The sequence below is a fragment of the Cryptomeria japonica genome, chromosome 6 (genome assembly GCF_030272615.1).
Source record: "Cryptomeria japonica chromosome 6, Sugi_1.0, whole genome shotgun sequence".
Taxonomy (NCBI): domain Eukaryota; kingdom Viridiplantae; phylum Streptophyta; class Pinopsida; order Cupressales; family Cupressaceae; genus Cryptomeria; species Cryptomeria japonica.
In genome coordinates this window covers 678,560,497-678,573,883 of record NC_081410.1, presented here as the reverse complement: position 1 = coordinate 678,573,883, position 13,387 = coordinate 678,560,497, and the positions used below count along the sequence as shown (strand labels likewise).

The 13,387-nt window shown below is 35.2% G+C and overlaps 1 protein-coding gene across 2 annotated transcripts; it reads right to left on the bottom strand.

Moving 5' to 3' along the window:
• Window positions 1-3,040: 3,040 nt before the first annotated feature.
• Window positions 3,041-8,156, bottom strand: LOC131045316 (G-type lectin S-receptor-like serine/threonine-protein kinase At2g19130). 2 transcript variants are annotated; one of them, XM_057978888.2, is made up of 6 exons: window positions 5,505-8,156; window positions 4,374-4,457; window positions 4,089-4,274; window positions 3,549-3,791; window positions 3,353-3,442; window positions 3,041-3,225 (listed from the first exon to the last, which is right to left on the bottom strand). In XM_057978888.2, the coding sequence occupies exon 1, from the start codon at window positions 7,769-7,771 to the stop codon at window positions 5,513-5,515; it is 2,259 nt and encodes a 752-aa protein (XP_057834871.2). In that variant the 5' UTR covers window positions 7,772-8,156; the 3' UTR covers window positions 3,041-3,225; window positions 3,353-3,442; window positions 3,549-3,791; window positions 4,089-4,274; window positions 4,374-4,457; window positions 5,505-5,512. The 2 variants fall into 2 exon arrangements, with proteins under 2 accessions (XP_057834871.2, XP_057834872.2); XM_057978889.2 differs by having other exon boundaries at window positions 4,119-4,274.
• Between the last annotated feature and the right edge of the window lie 5,231 nt (window positions 8,157-13,387).

Sequence of the window (13,387 nt, the reverse complement as noted above, 5' to 3'; positions counted from 1 at the left end):
GAATTTTTTGTAGCTCTAGGAAAAATATGAATAACAATTAGATATCCAATTTAATTAGATATTTGATTTTTGCACCAGACAAAAATATGCTTGTGGGTCATTTTGTGCATTCCAACATCCCACACATTCATGTTGTAGGTGACAATCACGGGATTTCGGATAGATAGTGAAAAATTTTTGTTTTTGAGAGATTCTTGGAGACATTTTTTCATTGTCAATCATTTAGCAACATGTTTGTGGAGGTATAATGGGGAGCAACACTCGTCAGAAGTATAAATGCAAAAGAAACCTTTCAAGGGATGACACCGGTAGGGTATGGCACTAAGCATTTGACTGAGTGGGGGGGGTAAAACAAGAGCATGTCTAAGGTAAGAATGCCTAACCGGATGTGTTGGGACTGACGGTTCACACACATGACAATCAGAACAAGAAATTCTCTCTATGGCAACTTTTCATTGAATGAAACTAATGATTTTTTCGTCAACTGAAAAAATGCTGACCTATGAAAAAACTGCTCCAAATCTTGAAAATCTGAGAGAAACTATTGTGGAATCCCTCACATTGCCTTGTAGGTTCAATTGGATCATTCATAGGTGCCATGGTTTTTGAGATACGATGTCAAATTTTGATAATTTTTCGCACTTTGGGCACTCAAGGGATGACGTTAGTAGGGTATGGCCCTGAGCGTTTGACCGAGTAAGGGATGACGTGTTGGAACTGATGGTTTATGGTCACGATGATCAAAACAAAAAATTAGCCCCATGGCAACTTTTCATTGAATGAAACTAATGATTTTTTTGCTAACTAAAAAAATGCTGCCCTAAGAAAACCTCTTTGAATCTTGAAAATCCCAAATAGGATTTTGTAGACAACCCTCACTAACCTTATAGGTTCAAATGGATCATTCACAAGTGTCACAGATCCCGAGATACAACCTATCAAAGTTCTTTAATTTTTTGCACTTGGCACTCAAGGGACGACGTCGGCAGGGTATGGCCTTGAGCATTCAACCAAATGGGAGGATAAGACAAGAGCATTCCTAGGGTAAGAATGGCTAATTGGACATGCTAGGATTGATGGTTCACACTCATAATGAGCAGAACGAGAAATTCTCTCTGTGACAACTTTTAATTGAATGAAACTGATGAGTTTTTCATCAACTGAGAAACGCTTCCCTACAAAAACCACTCCGGATCTTTAAAATATGACACTAGATATTGTCGGCAACCCTCTTGTGACCTTATAGGTTCAAATGGATCATTCACAGGTGCCACAACTTTTGAGATATGGCTTGTCAAATTTTGCCAATTTTTTGAACTTAGGCCGCTCAAGGGACAACATCGGTAGGGTATGGACCTAAGCGTTCGACCGAGTAGGGGGGTAGAATAAGACCATGCCTAGGGTAAGAATTCCTAACCGGACATGTTAGAACTGATGGTTCATGGTCACTATGAGTAGAATGAGAAATTAGCCCCGTGGCAACATTTCATTGAATGAAACTAATGGTTTTTTTGCCAACTGATAAAATGTTGCCCTAATAAAACCACTCTAAATCTAGAAAATGCGAGATAGGATTTTGTAGGCAACCGTCACACAACCCTGTAGATTCAAATGGATAATTCACAAGTGTTGCAGATTCTTATATACAACCTGTCAAAGTTTGACAATTTTTCGCACTTAGGGCGCTCAAGGGACGACTTCAGTAGGGTACAACCCTGAGCATTTGACCGAGTGGGGGGGTAAAGAAAGAGTATGCGTAGGGTAAGAATACCTAACTTGACATGTTGGGACTGATAGTTCACACCCACGACGAGTAGAATTAGAAATTTGCTCCGTGGCAACTTTTCATTGAATGAAACTGACAATTTTTTTGCCAACTGAAAAAATGTGGCCTTGCAAAAACCGCTCTGAATCTTAAAAATATGAGATAGCCTATTATAAGCATCCCTCACATGACCCTATAGGTTCAAACAGATCATTTGCAGGTGACACAATTTCCAAGATATGACCTATCAAATTTTGATAATGTTTTGCACTTAGGGTGCTCAAGGGACGACGGTGGTAGGGTATGGCCCTGGATGTTTGACCGAGTGGAGGGGTAAAATAGGAGCATGCCTAGGGTAAGAATTACTAACCAAATGTGTTGGAACTGGTGGTTCGTGGGCATGACAAGTAGAAGAAGAAATTAGCCCCATGGCAACTTTTCATTGAATGAAATTGATTTTTTTTTTGCAAAGTGAAAAAAAATTGCCCTAAGAAAATAGCTCTGAAACTTGAAAAATATGAGATAGGTTTTTGTAGGAAGCCCTCATGCAACCCTGTAATATTAAATGGATCATTTGTAGGTGTCGTGGATTTTAAGATACAATTTGTCAAAGTTTGATAATTTTTCGCACTTAGGGCGCTCAAGGGACGGTGTCGGGAGGGTATGGCCCTGATAATTCGACTAACTGGGGGGGTAAGACAAGACCATGCCTAAGCTAGGAATGCCCAACTAGATGTGCAAGGATCAATGGTTGATTCCCATGATGAGAAAAACAAGACATTCGCTCAGTGACACCTTTTCATTGAATGAAACTAGCAATTTTTTTGTCAACTGAAAAAATGTTGCCCTACGAAAACCGCTCCGAATCTTGAAAATCCAAGATAGGCTATTGTAGGAAGCCCACACATGACCCTGTAGGTTCAAAAATATCATTCAAAGGTGCCATGGTTTCTGAGATATGCTACTTTTTATTTGTCATTACTACGTATCCATGTTATCATTATTACCAATACCAATATGGTCATTAAATTTGGTGAAATTTCCAAAGGCAACCAAATTTAACACTTACGAAATTTAGATGAAACAAATTATATACAATCTCAAGGTTATACAAACAACATTGTATTGTTAATTAATTAACCATTATTAATTATTTGATTAAAGACTAAAGTTTAAAATAATGACGACATGCACATGAGGAACAAGTTATTTCGAATCTCAACTTCTATATATATATATATCAAAATGTCGAATAATTACAAGTGTATGTCCATATACAAAAATGGCATAAATGCCAAGTCAAACAAAATATATGTCAATATATGTAAATGTATGTCCATATACAAAATATACATGCCAACTAGACATGTAAGTATCCCAAAATGATCTATAACATCCTAAACTACTGATGGATCATCAAAATTGGTCCTCTTTGTTGCATTGCTCATTTGTAAAGGATCCTACACAAGAAAAATGAAACCACAATTAATATTAGTTATATTATATATTTCACATTCGAAAAGTTAGTATAAAAGTCAATATATACATTGAACTATAATTGAACTCTAAAATTGAATTCTTCTTTACCTCATCTCCATGTTTTCTCTTTATCTTTGGAGGAGTCTTGACATATGCCTTCGGTAGAGAAGGTATGTCATCAAGATTTTCATACACAATCTACATATGTTCACAAACATAACATTGATACAAGTTAGCATATAATTGTTGCTGATAGGAATGAATTATATCTAATAAACAAAAAATAAAATAAACACATGCATACCTGAGGCATCTCTTCTTCTTCTTCAAATATAGTGGGTGTACTCGACAAGGATGTGAAGACAACAATTTTTGTACATAAAGATGACAAGTATGCAAAACTATTAATCTATGTAGACATGCATAATCATTATAAGTTATTTTAACTCTTAATTCAATCATGTTTGCGTTCAATTACCTTTCCCTTGTCTCTGACTGGACTACTAGAAACTGAATTGTGTGACAGCTCACTCATGCTACTTGTGTCCTATAAGAGTAAAATAAGATAAACATGCAAGTTACTATATAATCTAATTAATGCCAATATAAATGACGAGCATGTATGTACAATAAAAATGTAAACAACTAGGTGCAATAATATATGTATTGTATAGTTGTCAAGGCCAAATGAAATGGCCATCAAGGTGCCATCATGGACCTATGTCAACTCCTCCTTTTTCATCAACTATTAAATAGAGCATTTATATAAACATTAGTACTTAATACTATCTAGATTATAAATATTCATTTAAAATAAAATGCACTATGAAAATACAACTCTTACCACTAGATCGTTAGTGTATGATGAAAGTACCTCATCGGCTCTAGCATGCGAGGACTCTCCAAGGTATCCTCTAGTCCCCTAAATGACTAGGTACAATAATATATGTACCGTATAGCTATCAAGGCCAAATGAAATGGCCATTAAGGTGCCATCATGGACCTATGTCAACTCCTCCTTTTTCATCAACTGTTAAATAGATCATGTATATAAATATTAATACTTAATACTATCTATATTATAAACATTCATTTAAAATAAAATGCACTATGAAAATAAAACTCTTACCATTAGATCGTTAGTGTATGATGAGGGTAACTCATTGCCTCTAGCATGCGAGGACTCTCCAGGGTATCCCCTGGTATCCATGTTCTACAACATGATAACACTATAAATATTCAAAAATATTCTTATTATGTTCAAGCTAAATCCTATCCCTTCTTTAACAGGTTGAGGTATTATAAACATATCCTTAAAAAACACCTTTATCTATAAAATGACATGATGGGGTTTGAACTCATTTATTTTGAGAGGAAAGGATCGTGTGTTCTTAGAAAAGTTAGTAGGGGAATTTTTGAAATTTTTAATAAGTTATGGAAGAAAGGAAGAATAATCTTGACAAAGTAGGCCTATGCTTCTTACTATCATTTTTATTGCTATTTCACTTTGGAGGATTATGTGTAGATGAGAAACATTAATACTATGTCCTAAAACAATCATTCTTTATTATGAACAACTAAGCATTAAGGTGTAGAATATTTACAAGGACACATGATTATAATGGAGACAATAACAATGAGTGAGTACAAGTCTATTTTCCATAGGACATCATACATAGTAAATAGTTATAATCAAACAATGATTGTGCATGATTTAATATCTTTCTCTAGTCATACTAATTCAATAAATACACATTTTCATATTTCAGTATGAAGAAAAATGCATTTCTCTGCATCATTGTTTTTCCATTTCTCATTTCATATTTCTTAATAATTAAAAATTAGATCAATTAGAAAATCAAATAGTTCTTCCAAATAAATTAAAATAAAACTCCAAAGAATTTACAAGTATCATAAAATATTATTTCATTAATGCTATGAGGTTTCCACAATCCATGTTGTATTCTTTTGAATTTTTCTCGATTGAATTATGTGTATTTTTTTCCTCAACGTTTCGATTCTTTTTCATCCTGATGATGAATCACGGAGTGTGATTCAAAACGTTGAGGAAAAAAATACACACAATTGAATCCAAAAAAATTCGAAAGAATATTATTTCATTATTAACAATTAAGATATTACAATTTTCGAAAAAGATAACTTTCAAAAATTAATTATAACTATTATCTTTAGTAACTACTTATTATACATGTTTTATAATAGCAAGTTCCTTGAAAACATTAATAATTAGATAACTTACTAAAATTTCTAGTAAACACAATGATCATCGATGAGCGCTTGCAAGCACCTCTCATATTTTTCCATGTTACCTTCTGATTTGCCTTCCAATATCTGGACAACTTGAGCCATGGTTGGTCTCCCATTCTCATCCTCTTGAATACACAGAATGCTTACCACAACTGCTCTTATCACCTCTTCAACATCCACCCCGTCTGTAATTCTTTCATCCACAATGCCGATGGTGTTCCCCTTGAGAATTTGAGTTGCTGCCCATGTCGGAAAGTACCGCTGAGATTCTTGCACGCTCAAATCACTATTTCGTCGGCCTGAGATTATTTCGAGGAGGGTCATGCCGAAGCTGTATACATCCACCTTCACTGTTATTGGCACACCGGTCAGCCACTCGGGAGCCAAATATCCTATCGTTCCTCTTGTTGTTGTCAGCACTCTGCTGAAATCTCTGCCAACAAGCTTTGCCAGTCCGAAATCAGCCACTTTTGGAGAGAAATCTGCGTCTAGAAGAATATTTTCTGGTTTGATATCGCAATGGATGATGCGATCTCTGCATTCTTCATGGAGATAAAGTAATCCCCTTGCAGTGCCCAAAGCGATTCCATATCTGGTATTCCAATCCAGTACCTTGTCTTCTTCTTTGGATTTGCTGGACAAGAAAGAGTTGAGAGACCCGTTTTCCATGTACTCATAAACAAGCATTCTTGTAGACCCTTCCACGCAGAATCCACGGAGCTTCACCAAATTCACATGATGTATGTTTCCAATGGTGCTTATTTCCGCACGGAATTGCTTTTCTGCTTGTGCGGAACCCTCTAATTTTTTCACGGCTACAAGGGTTTTGTCCAGCAGAGTTGCTTTGAAGACACAGCCAAATGCCCCCTTTCCCAACTTATGGACGAAATTTTTGGTCGCAACTTTGAGCTCTTTGTAGGTGAATGTTCTAAGCGATGTTGATGCGTAGTCCTTCACAAATTTCTCAAGCATTTTTCGGCGCCTGCGGTGAATAAAGCATGCACCAATGAACAGACTACTCAAAACAGCTGCGCCCAGAGGAATTGAAATGGAGAGTGCAACTGCTCTGCTGCTGCTTCTTCCCGCGTGGGCTGACAACTGTAACACATCAGAAGCAGCCAATCGAATGAACAAGAGCTGGCTGTCAGAAGGGGCCTTAGTCCGCATGCTTAAAAGATCGCCAAACCACAATTTACAAGTTATATGTGAATTTGAAACAGTAAAAGCAAAAGCCGTGCAGGAGCAATTGTTGAGACAAGCAGTCTTGCATCCTAGTAGAGTCGAGTCTGACATAATTTGGAAAGGCTCTTTATCAGATAGAGACTTATCAGTAACTTGGAGGAAACCATCCGTGGTGCCACTGCCATTGATGGCAGCGCAGTTTAATGGTGTACGCCGAACACAACCGCTAGACCACCATTCCTGAGAACTCCAGGCAGCAGCGTTTCTTGGGTGGAAGCCTTCCATACATCTGCATGACTCAATATTTTCTTGGGTGAAACATACTCCGTACGGCCCGCATACACCATACACGCCACAGCTTGATTGGGGTTGATACCAAACCGGGCTCCAGCTATTATTATCAGTACAAGTGTAGATTAATAGCTCGCCGTTCCATTTGAGAACATGTCTCATCATCATCGTACTAGCCAGAAATTGGGGTCCAAGCTTATATGTGTAGTACATTCTTGTGGGAGAAAACACCTCGAATTCCAGCTTCAAACCGGAATAATATGGAATCCCTGGCAAATTGGTAAAGTAGCTACCAGTCCATTCTCCCGTACTGTAATATGGAACAATATTTTTGTACTGCAGTTGAAGGTCAGTTTTTCCTGGGGATGGATTCATTTGTTGAAAGAAGGGCCCAGGCGCTGGATCCACTGAACTTTTCCATGATTTTAGTTTCAAGCCCTTCCAAAACTTCATCGTAGGCAAACGTGTATCTGTGGGATCTCCAAAGCTCTCCCATACAATCTCAGAAGTGTTTTGGGCGCCAAAAAGAACAAAATTACCAGTGTCGAGTATGGAAGCCCTGGATCCCTTTGTATGCTGGGTATTATTACTTGACTTTTCCTTGCGAGTCAGAGACAGTGAGATAACCAGTTGAAGAGAGCGTAAAAACGCCGGGCATGTCGCTGATGGGAGTCTCTCTGTTAGCCACCCAAATGATAGTCTTCTCAGAGATGTAGGCATACCAAATGCCAACATACCAGTTGTTGGTTCTGTTGGGACTAAAAAATCCCAATTCAAAAGTGCCATTCTTTGAAATGATGGTCTGCTTTTCCCTCAGGGAAGCCCCCAACGAAAGGGTGTCTCCAGCAGCAACAAATAAATGACAACTGCACTGGAGAATAAGCAAAGTAAGAGCTAGAATGAAACGTTTCAAGCACTTGAATGCTAAACGATCCATTTTCTTTCGGCTATTATTTCTCTATCTTAACTACAGACACCTTGCAGTGGAAGAAATGTCTATCTGGCTAATTCTAAGATATTAACTTGGACCCCAACTTCTGGCTAGTACGAATCCCATTTATCAGAATCCCATTTTATTGACTTGAACAATTACCCATGTTTTGCCGGTAGGAGATATATGGTATGAGGTTTGAACAGGGAAGTTCTCTCAGGCTTAAAAAGTAGGCTGGCTTTTCTTTTCAGTTGTCGGTTTTAATAGACATGCATTGAACCGAAATTAAATAGGATTCTGATATCAAATCAAGGGCAAATCTGATTAAAACTTGACGATACGTTAAATTAACTCTCATCTATATTATCATCAATCACATTTAATGTACACCTTACGTGTTTGAATTAACTCTCTGCCCGTCCAAAATTTCCAAACGACATTCGTTGAATTGAAAAAGTAGCCATTTTGAATAGATGTTTCAAATTAATGATTTCCAAATGTGAAAGTGCCTAAAACACTACTTTGATAAATCTCCACAAAGATTCTTTCAACAAAGACTCCATCATGACTATCGGGCTCATCTTCACCCACGCGTATGTGTGATTTCTGCTGCTTCTTCACGTCATTATAAACTTGTTGCATCACCAAAAAAGATAGTAAAAACGGGCATATTATCAATGAAGTGGGAGAATGATGTCATTTATCCGAGTGGCAGCGTCACACAAGGGTGAAATTGGTCCAAGCCAAATAAACAGTCGAAAAGGTCAGATACATATGTGGTCACTGCATTTTAATTGGAAGAACTGTAAGCATCATTCGCTCACAATGACCTCACTCGAACATGAATATCCGCAAGTTGACAGATGATTATAGGCAAGTTGATTCTTAGCTAGAGTTTCAGAGTCAACAGTGTATTTGGAACATGAATATCCGCAAGTTGACAGATGATTATATGCAATTTGATTCTTAGCTAGAGTTTCAGAGTCAACGGTGAATTTGGACCTTTTGTTTTTTAATGACGGATCATTGTGTATTTCCAATTAAAAAAATACATTTTGATTTTAAATACTGCATTTTATGGGCTGTGGAAAGCTAATACCATCTATTGACTCTTGACTATCAAATGTATTTGACCCATTCTTCTCACCTCTCTATTGAACTCACTCCGACCCCCACCTATTTTAGATATAGACGATCCCCATTCTATTCAATTAAGGGAAGGGGGATCAAGCCCTATTTGTATTCATCATCAAGCTCTTGGTGCTGGGATAATTTATAATATGATCAAGGGTGCACTTTGATGTCTAGATAGAGATTACAGAAAAAAGGTTAAGGGAGGCTTTGCTACTTGAAATGGTCTTTAACCTTCACTTAAGGTATCAAATAATTCTTAATATTTATTGAAAATTCATCTATTCAAATAGAATTTTTATTACTATGAATTTATATTAGGTGTCAATCATGAGTGATTTTAATATAATTTATGTTTTATTTATAAATATAAAATCTTGTATAAATATGAAATGAAATTGAAAAGAACAACATTTTATATGTAAATATTAAATTGTACGATTTTATTTTTTTTGTATGCCTATCTAATATCTCTTATTTTCTATGGTAAGAATGATAAGTTTTAATATAACATTCAAATGGATATTTTTTAATTTGTGATTATTAAAAGATTAGAATGTTAGATGGATCTCATTTGTTGGAAGGTTGGTTCTTCTAACTTCAAAATTTTAGGCTATTCCTATTTACTTCTCCTTACTTCTAGTTCCTAAAATTATTATAGGTCAAATCAATTCTATAGTGAGGGATTTTAAACAAAAAGGACCTTGTGATTATTTGAAATTCCCTTTTGTAAGCTAGATTAAAATCTACGATACTAAAAAAGAAGTTTTAAAAAAATTAAATATATTAGGTCTTTTAATGAAGTGCCACTAGCCAATTTTTGGTAGAGATTTATCAAGGAATATTTTGACCATTCTAATTTAATTTATCAAAGTATATTTAATAAATATGTGGGGAATAAACTCTATTTCGAGCTTTCTAATTTGACAACTATTATTTAAATAAAACACAACCCAATAAATGAATACATAACATATTGCAAAATGAAAATCAATTATACAATTATTCTTGAGACTTAAGAGTTAAAAAGGATATTTTATTGATGGTCTTGCAAAAAATTCATGTTTTCCCTCTAGCATGAGTGAAGTGTTTTCAAGAAACCTCTTTTTTTTCAAGGAAACTTCAATCTTTAATGGCATCTTCATAGTCCTCTATGTTTGAAAATAAAGTAATTTTCCACATTATTGGCCACCATATAGTGTATGTCATCAATCTGGAAGGCTTCTCTATTTTTGGTTCATTTATATGATAAAAGGTAAAATATTGTGATGTAATCATGAATGCATGACATCTTAGCACATCCTAGAAGTATAGCTAGTATTATCTGAAAAGTTACATCATTCTATTTTTTGATAGTAATATAGCTTGGTAGACTTAGTTTGGTTCCTTTTTCTCACAAATAGGATAAAGGGAATTAATGTATGCTCAAACAAATGGCATCCTTATGTATCTCTTGATCCTTTTTTAACTACAAACTATTTTTTGTTATGGCATTGGGTGAAGAAAAGGTAGATGCAATACAAGCTATGTGAATCTACACCCTTTGGTCTTCCATATTATAGTCACATCCAATGGAATATACACCATTTTAATGCATTTTTGTTTGTCAAAAGATATCATTTCATGAGAAATCTCACACCTTAAACTTAATCATCAACACATTTGTATTCCCAGTTACTATATTCTTACTTACTCTTGTGGACTTCTCTCCTATTTCCACTTTTTATTATCCACTACTTTTTGTAGTGTTGGTCTTTCAAACTCTCTTAAATGTTTACATTTCTTACAAACACACTTCTTTACCTCCATTCCCAATATTAATGAAGTGTGTTTGTCTATCTTTATTCCTCTATCATTTGTAGAATGATACAATTTAAACTAAAAGAACCTATTTATATATTTTGTGTATGCATTTACCCCCATGTTTATATTATATTTATATCAAAGTATCTCAAAAGTAAGTTAGATGGATAAAATAAAGAAAATTTAACTTGCAATGGACTAGAAGGGGAAGAAATGTTATAAATTAGATGGAACTTGGTGAATTTTTTTTAAGAATATCAAAATCTATAGAGGCTATATTGCAACCTAAAGATTTATGAGGATGAACTTGAAATGTGAGGAATTTTTATTCTATTTTAAATTGGAGAAGTTGATTGATGTTAGGACTAGAAAAAAGGAACCAAGGGAAGAGTAGATGTATCTAAATTCAAAGGTGATTTAAAGCTATATTTGTTTATAAATTGTTCAAGACTAAGAGTGATATTCTTAGGTAGAGGAATAGAGGAAGATTACTCAAATTATGGAGCTTCTAATTTAGTTTGGACTAGTAGTTGTGTATTTGCTTCTATGTTTTAGACTTTATTCCTAAGGTTTCATTCTATTAAATAAATGTAATGAGTTTAAGAATATACAATAATTGCCTTTAAATGAAAGATATTTGAAATACAAAATAACTAAAAAAGAAATAAAGAATTTTGTTCATGCAATTTAGAATAAAAAAGGAAGAATTGTGTCCACCTATTAGATGGTCTAGTTGAAGTGTTAGGTAGTGTAGCGTGTTGGGTCTCAAATCAACAAATTGGATAGGTTCTAAGGAAATGCCAACTCCTATGATCAAAACTTCCAATTGACTTGGCCAACTTATAGAGTGAACCTATTTGGTTACTAACTCTCTCACTTTCGGCTCTGCAACACCTAGGCGGGTATACCTACTCACCAGTTGCTCCTTCAACTAATGCTTTTTATAGCAGATTTAGTGTCTTAATTATCTGATATCTCCTAGTCTTGGAATGGCATAACTTTCTTAAACAAATTGATTTCAGATGTGTGTATTGATCTATGTATCTTACAAAAGTATATATGTTACACTTTGGCTAAATTATGTACTAGAATTCCTACTCAGCTACTCCTATTACTTTTAATGTGAAAGTATGCACTGATGAGTTGTATATTATAGATGACCAGTGCCTTTCTTTTTTGTTTGGGCTACAAAGTCTTTATATTTCTTTAGGACTTATTGTGTAAACTTATGAGATAGTTTTTAAACCCACCCCCCTCTCGATGAGTCTGTTAGTTACTGTTTCTTATGACCTCTACTTCAGTGTCTATATTGTAAACCGCCTGAATGAATTTAACTCTAACCTTAAGAGACCACCCAAGGAAGAAATACAAGGAACAATTACAATTCACAAGTAAATCTTTTTGATCCAAATCTACAATATGAAACACAAAATTTTACTAGAAGAACACAAATAACCTTATCTCCTTTAGATAATATCATAAGCAACTACGTGCAGAAAAATGCAGTTATCTGCAACACATATGCAAAGGAAAAACAACTGATTATATTATATATTTGCCAAAATAGTACAATGGTAAGCCTGAGGCTATAATCTACTTATTTCTCTAATGATTTTTCCCTATTACAAAAGTTTCCCCCTTTATATGAGAGTATACATTATCACCAAGCGTTGTGGCTTTTCAACATATAACGGCTAACTAACACTTTTGTTAACAAACTGGAAGATAAACAAATTCAGCACCCCTATGTGTTTGATGTACTTGTCATCTTTTTACATCACAATATCACTGTTTAGCATCCTCATGTCATTCTCCATCAGGAATTAATCAAATAGAATGTGATTCACATCATGTGATAAGTCTTTGTCTCGATCCAACTCTGCCACTGCTCGATTCTTTACCTCAACTAACTCCTATTTCCATTGTTCTAATGATGCCAACTCACCATCATTATAAAAAGAGGGCACCCTAGGGGTATTCCCATCATCCAGACTCTGAAACTATTTCCTTTATTGATTCACAAATTCATCATGGGATTTCAAGTAAGCCTCAGCTTCAATTCTCTCACCTAGATTCATCTTTGATTTTTGCGGCAGTCAATAATCATCTTGATGAAAATATGTCTTTGGATCATTTAGTCCATCGATCCCTTTTTCTTCTATCGATGACACTTTTGTTTCGAACATTACTTCAACTAGGTATTTTCTCCCTTGATTGAAATGTTACATTTGGTCATTATTGTCACCTCCTCATCGATATACATCTGACGTCCATCGGATTTCATGTCGAAGAAACCTTGGGCTTTGGTGACTTCCTTTATCTTTCCATCGAAACACCTTTTCTATTGATTTCACTACACTCCTTCTATGAATGGGTATATTGTTTCATTGAAGCCTTTCTTTATCCTCTCTTGTCGTCTTCCACCAATAAAGTTGTATCGGTGAAATAATGCATATCAGAGACATGCCTTTTAGCCTCCTCGAAACTCATATCCTTATCGATATCTTTTATCGATGTAGCTTCCTTTTGTTTGATAG

Bases quoted from the DNA above. Each gene is read 5' to 3' on its own strand.
- LOC131045316 (XM_057978888.2), bottom strand. From the start codon at position 7,771: ATGGCACTTTTGAATTGGGATTTTTTAGTCCCAACAGAACCAACAACT.